At 39.6% G+C, this 7,348-nt stretch overlaps 1 protein-coding gene across 1 annotated transcript; it reads left to right on the forward strand.

Moving 5' to 3' along the window:
* Window positions 1-960: 960 nt before the first annotated feature.
* Window positions 961-1,578, forward strand: LOC137724969 (uncharacterized). The gene has a single exon (XM_068463594.1). The coding sequence runs from the start codon at window positions 961-963 to the stop codon at window positions 1,576-1,578; it is 618 nt and encodes a 205-aa protein (XP_068319695.1).
* Window positions 1,579-7,348: the final 5,770 nt, after the last annotated feature.

A 7,348-nucleotide genomic window follows, 5' to 3' on the forward strand; every position in this document is an offset into this window, starting at 1 on the left:
GACACTTAATTTGCATGCATGAATTTGTTGCTAGAATATAAGGGGGTTTCACGTAATAGTTATTCACTTATATTCATGAGTAGTGGAGGTTGCTAGTCACAGTTGCATTAGGTAAATCCTTGGTATGAGTCTAATGCGTTTCATAATGATGAATGCCTTGTCAATGCTTATGGTTTTCACAAAACTTAATGACTTTTGATATGTATCTTTGTTATGCGTTTCATATAAAGAACTTGAGAAAGATAATTAGCTTTGTTATGCGTTTCATATAAAGAACTTAAGGAAAACTTGAGGGTTAGTTGTGCGATGCAACTAACTTGGGGCGTTGTCATTCATAGTTTAAAGGAATAATAACTGGAAATTGGTTTGTATGCATATATCATGTGTGGAGAAGGACCCTCTAACTAGCCTTCACCCATTTATTTCACTTAAATTCGTTTTGCCAAAGTGTTTTCTATAAAGTTTTTGTTTTACGTCTTAAATTCGTCAAAAATAATCCCCATTTTATTTAGTCTTCATATGTGAGTCAAAACCTGTTTTCCTTGAGTCTTTTGAGTCAAGTTAAGTCCTATTTTCGTCCAAAACACTTGTTGAGTCTAAAATTGAGTCTTTTTTATTGTTGGTTGCTGTTTTAAGTGTCTAAAGTTAGTTTTAAGTCTATAAAGTCTAGTTTAGTGTTTTTGAGTCTTATTTGTATTGATTAGCATCCCTAGTTAATCCCCGGTCTAGAACGATCCCTACTTACATATCTATTACAATTGTCACAAATAGGGTTTAATTTGTGTGTCAAGTTAATTTTCACATCAAGAGCAGCCTAGACCAGAAGGTCAAGACTGGGGGCAGCTGAGAGCTGTGCTACACCAACAAAGCCAAATTCAAGAAGAAGTAGAGAGGCTCCTAAACAAGCGATTGCGTGATTTCTAACGCAACGAAGTGGCCGATGATGCTCTGCGACGGGACATGACCAACATAAGCAGGTCACCCTTCACGGACAAGATCGAGCAGGCAGAGCCTCCACGCAAGTTCAGCATGCCACATTTCACATCTTTCAAAGGGGATGAAGACCCGAACAAACACTTAAAGCACTATCAAAGCGCAATGATCCTTTATCGAAATAACGACGATCTTATGTGCAAGATATTTGCCATCACTCTACAAGGCGAGGCGCACGATTGGTTCTACACCCTACCGCCACAATTTATCCGAAGTTTCGACGAACTTTCTTTGGTTTTTACCAAAGAATATTCATCCTATCGCTCGATCAAAAAGAAGTCCGACCATTTGTTCAATGTCAAGAAGAACCCAAAAGAGTCGCTTCGTGACTATGTGAAGAGGTTCAAAGTAAAGAAGGCAAAGATAGTCGGATGCAACGACTCGATAGCTAGAGAAGCCTTCCAAATAGGACTTCTAGCAGACCACCCACTATTCGAAAAATTGATCATGAAAGAAGATCTAACTCTGGCAGATTTTTTCGCTCTGGCAAAGAAGTATGCACTTTGGGATGAGGCTCGCCAATGCACATTCAAGGACTTGAAGAAGTACCCGACATCACTTCCCTACCATCCAAACCCAAAGTAGAGGATGACTTATTCACTTGTTTGATGGTATCTGAAGCAGCAATAAGCTCTACCATTATGAGAGAAGAGTTAGTGGCCCGACTACCTGTATTCCGCAGTTCAAAAGCTCTTCTCGATGCTATCAGAAATTCAAAAGCTAACTTTGGTGATAGTTATTGCAACCCGAAAGCTCAAGTTTTACTTTAAATGCACGCAGTCATCCTCATGACACATTGTTCCATCCAATCCAGACGCACGATAATAAAGGAAGACTTAGAAAGCACTCCAAATCCAGATTCCTAAAAAACTCTTCTCTTTGTTGCTATTTCGTTTCTGCCTTGTTAGGTTGTTTAGTTGTTATTGTTTGTTTGTTTATTAATTGTGTGAGTCTATGATTGTAACATTGAGAAAATGTTTGATTTATTGATAGGCACTGCTAAACAAAGAAAGATGGTGCTTCACAAAGGTTGTTTGCTTGAGGCCCCACTACGTGGCTTTACTCTTGAAGCGGAAGGCGTAGGAACAGAAGGCATCGGAGCGGAAGACGTAGGAGCAGAAGGCATCGGAGCGGGAGGCATCGAAGATAGAGCATTCCAGGCCTCAATACTTGGCCAAGCGCTGGATGAGCCAGGAAAAAGGTGCCTCTGGAGGAAAGACGAAAACCTTTGACGGTCACTGTGAATCCGACCTTCAGACTCTTGCAGCTCATCAAGCTTCCTCTTCATGCCCGTCGAATAGTTGTTTGCAAGCACGTGCAAACTTCTATTCTCATACTTCAGCTGCTGGATCTCCTGCTTGAGACTTTCCACCTCTGCCATCAATGATTCCACCTGACGGGAGCGGGCAAGCAGGCGTTGGCCCATGTTGGACACAGAACTCGCACACTGAACACTAAGTGCGAGGGACTCTTGAACGGCCAACTCATCGGACCGTCCTGACAGCAGCCTACTATCTTTCGGAGTGAGGAGGTTCCTAGCTACTATTGTAGCTGTTGTGGCGTCCTGCATCACGGAGTCTTCACCTGTGAGAGGACCGTTAGAAGAAAAGAAAGAAGGGCGCCACACGTTACCTTGACGCGGCGCGCCCGTATCACTGCTAAGGCTCAATTCCAAGCTAAGGTTCGATGAGTTTGCCATTTTTTCAAAAGTGTTCAAAGAGAAGGGATGGAGTTAAATTTCAAAGGGCCGGAGTCGATTTTCAAGAATGGGAAATCTGCAGAGTGTTTGTTGTGGTGATCGATAGCTCAATAAAAAAGCCAAGGCGACGCGTCCACCAATTCAAAAAAAAAGCCGGAATCTCTGGCGTAATTTAGGCGACGCTTTCTCGGCTTTTCAGAAGGCGCGTTCAACTTTGTCAAAAGATTTCTTCTTTTCAGACAACACGTGGAGGCCATCATCACAACTACACATCTTTTGCCGACAAGCGCAAAGTTCGGCGACGCTTTCTCTGCTTTTCAGAAGACGCGTGCAGCTTTGTCAAAAGGAGCCGCATCTGCACTACCACGTGTCGTTCAGAAAGCGGGGGGGGCGTCGTTCAGAAATCAAAGGGGCGCCTGCTCAGAAATCGAAGAGGCGTGTTCAGAGATCGAAGAGGCGCCACTATTTCAAAAAGCCGGATTTGCGGGATCAAAACGTTTGTCGACAAAGGTAAAAAGTACCACCACATGATATTATCTCTATATATGTCGACCTTCGTCTTTTATGGCAGGGCAAACCTGAAGAAAATGCCCAACTCTCCCTCACCTCTGAGGGCGCACTCCCAGCAAAGCCTTTCGAAATACTCAATTCTTTCTTCTTCCCCAAAGATGATACCAGATGCCTGGAGTACAGATGACCCAAGAGGAAGCAGCACAACAAATACATGTGCTGATTCATTCACCGCTTCTTCAAAAGCAAAGGTATCTCATATCATCAAGGTCAAAAGCAAAAGTATCTCATATCATGCTCTTTCCCTGTCTTTTTCTTTGTCCTTGTTCTTACTCGCATGGCAAAGTAAAACAAGCAATCAGCCGGCACTTGGAGTCAGTCTTCCGTTCTGGAGCCAACTGCCTGGAATCTATTCCTGATTGCTTACCTAGCGTTGCTCTCGAGTAGTCATCTTCAACGGTTGATACACTTCCGGAGAAGGGACCACTTCTGCAAAGGGGAGCGAGTAAGGCAAGTGAAAATGATACATTGAAGCATGTGGAGACAAACATAGGCTGAGTTATCCTCCAACCCTTTTCAATACGAATTGGAAAGATTGAACAAAGAAACAGACCAAAAGGGTAGGCTCAGACCTTCGGGGGAGACCAAAAGAACCATCCTGCTGCCCAGTTCAAGAAGTAGCACAAAGGAAAATCAACGATGGGCAGAAACCAGTTCAAGAGTAAGCCTGTGGAATCACAAAGATCAAAAGCCTCAATGCAATTACCAAGGAGAAGATGGAATTTACACTCTATAACCAGATTTGCGTCTCTAAACTCTTCTCTTTGTTAATTACATTCTGCCATGTTTAGTATGTTTAAGTGCTTTTTGTGTATTTACTTATGCTTTGTGTGAATCTATGCTTAAAACATTGAGGACAATGTTTGATTTAAGTGTGGGGGGGGGGGGGGGGGGTAACTAAGTATGTTGATGCAAATTCGTTGAATTTTATCACCCATAACTTCAAGTGTTGTTCCTTGCTGTTTTAAATGTTTTTAAGGTTTTTTTTTAACTGTTTTAGCGTGTTTTGTTTTATAACTCCGAAAATCACATAAAAATTTGAAAAACATTTTTTTGAAAAGCCTAAAAAGAGTGTTTTGAGTTGTTTTTGTGTCTTAGGGAGCCTTCCAACACAATGATAAGGATTTGGTTTATAATTGCATGACGGTTAGAAAGAGTTATAAACATAGAGAAAAGTTTGATTTACTCTTGGTATATGCTTGGTTATGGTTATAATGTATGACTTCACATGCAATCATAAAAGAAAAAAAAAATTCGTTTTTGTAACATGCTTGAAGGAAGGAACTCAAACAAACGCTACAACCCTGAGAGACTTGAGCCTATAACGTTCTTTGGAGAGTATAATCTGTGATTTCTTGTTTTCTAAAGTCGTTGCATGATCTCATTATTCTTTGCTTGGTTACTACTTAGAAGGCGTTTCATCATATAGTTCCAAATGCTAGAACTCATGCCCATTTCATTCAAAGCATGTTATTGATTTGCATAACACATATTCAAGATGAAGTTGTGTAGTTGCCACCATAGCCAAATAGCCTTACTTCCCATATTTCGTATTTATTGTAAGTTTTAACCCCGTTGAGCCTCGTTTAGCCTTTATTCTTTGTTAACCCACATCACCCCTTACCTAGCCTAGAGTAGGACTTTCCTATACCCTTGTTCTTAAAGTATAGTGAGCATGACTTAAATGAATTCCTTTTGAGTTACATTATGCAAGAAAATGAGTGTGGGGGAGTAAAAGTTTGTTCTTACGTTTATATGTATGTTTTGAGATTCATAAAAAAAAAAAAAAAAAAAAAAAAAAAAAAAAAAAAAGAGTGAAAATAAGTAAGAATGAACTCACGAGCGTTGATGGTTGAAGAAAGGGTCCAGAAAGTTGAATATGGCCCTAAGTTTTGTGTGACTTTCCCTTGGGTGTTCAAAGTTGACTTCTGCGTTCTTAAGGGAATTCTAAGTGCCTAATTCAATACTTTGCTCACTATTGCTTTAAGAATGTTTGTTTATCCTTCACCTTTCATTGTTAGCCAATACCCTAGCCCCGTTACAACCCTTTGACTTCTATCTTGAGTGTTATGTGTTTCAAAATGTGGAGTTTGGAATTGATATGAGCTTATGGTGTCACTGGTTCTCGCGTCTAAGTAGTAGCATTCCATTCATGAGATCATACCTAAACATGCTTATTAACTCCAGAAATTGCTCTCTTTATGATACATATATGTGAGTGTTCGTTTTCATGTTTACATCAATCTTCTCACATATGACTAGATTAGGGTGTGTAGTTAGAAATTCTGAGTGAAAATCGAGTGCATATCTTGTAAGGAATTGAGCAAATTCTCTAAGGCATGTTACTACATTCAAAACATGGTTTTAAATGCTTAATTGTGAACTAGTATATGGTGACTATGATTAAGAATGTACTTAAGTGTGAAGATGACTAAAATCTGTGAGAATGATGATTTTTAACATGTCATGTGCATTGGAAATCCCTAAGACGGTTGTTGGAAGGTTTAGGTTGTGTTTTACGTGTTTAGTGTCATTTTGTTTATTTGTTTTTATTCTGTTTTGCTCGAGGACTAGCAAAAGATAAGTGTGGGGGTATTTGATAGGAGCATATTCATGCGACTTAAATGGCTTGTTCTCGTGCATTTACGTTATGTTTCTTTAGTTATTTTAGTACTTTAAGCTATTTTCGTGTGTTTGTAGGCCGAAAGGGCTAAAGGAGCAAAAAGATGCATTTTGGAGACTTTTGGAGCACTTTTGGGCTAAGGATGGATAGCTTATGCTTGGAGCCAAAGTGTTGGACGAAATTGACCTAATTGAAGACCAAAGTGTTGGAACCTTGTTCCCTTTAGTTTTAGGATATTTAAACCTTTCCTATATCCTTAGTCGTGCATAACATTCCAACATTCCACTCCTTCATTCACCACTTATCATATCATACACTTATCTTATCATCACCACATATCATTCATTTATTACTTATCATATCATTCATTCATCTACATATCAATAACCACTTATCTTATCACTCAACATATCATTCATTTATCACTCAACATATCATTCACTTACCACTCGACATATCACTCAACATATCATACACTTATCATTTATCATACTCATAATTATCTACACATTACAACCTAAAACACATGCACATTCACCCACATGCACAAACACACATTATTGCCGTGCACATTCCATTGCACTCCTCCTTTCATTTTCAGCCACATTCCACATGCATTTGCACATGCATTCCCTCACCAAGAAATCATTCAACACATGCATTCACTCTTTAATCCACATGCATTCACACACACTTCACACAAACAACATTCACATGCAAACACAAGCTTTAACCAACAAACAAAACAGCCAACACATGCACCATTACACTATTGCCGTGAGTTTCATTCCATTTCCAACATCTTCACATGCATTTCCAGCTTTCACATGCCTTCACATTCATTTCCAAACAATAATCACTTCAAATCACATGCACAAACATGCATTTTCAGCACCATTACACTATTGCCGTGAGTTTCATTCCATTTCCAACATCTTCACATGCATTTCCAGCTTTGCACATGCATTTCCCTTTCATTTCAACCCACATGCATCCTTTAATCATTCAAACATGCAGCCACATTCCCTCCTAGCTGCCATGTTCCCCCATTTCACCTATAAATAAGCATCCATTCTTCCACAATTCATTGACTCTTCCATACACATTTTCAGTTACAAACACCAAGCAACAAACCCATTCCATTGCCGTGAGTCCCACTTCATTTTCTGCATATTTTCTCTTCATTCCAACCACTCCAACCACTCCTCATCCCCCAAAAACTCACCTTAGACCTTGTGCTACAACAACGAAGAAGAGAAGAGTGCTTAAACGTTCATACAATTCAAGTTTGAGTTGTTGGAATGTTTAGGTGTTTCTTTGATTTCAATGTTTAAATTCAATTTTCTTTGTTTTGTAATGCAAGAGAAGAGTGCCTAAATGTTCATACAATTCAGTTTGAGTTGTTGGAATGTTTAGGTGTTTCTTTGATTTCAAAGTTATGAGGAACTAAACCCCCTTTAGCT

Source organism: Pyrus communis, chromosome 2, assembly GCF_963583255.1.
Source record: "Pyrus communis chromosome 2, drPyrComm1.1, whole genome shotgun sequence".
Classification (NCBI taxonomy): Eukaryota; Viridiplantae; Streptophyta; class Magnoliopsida; order Rosales; family Rosaceae; genus Pyrus; species Pyrus communis.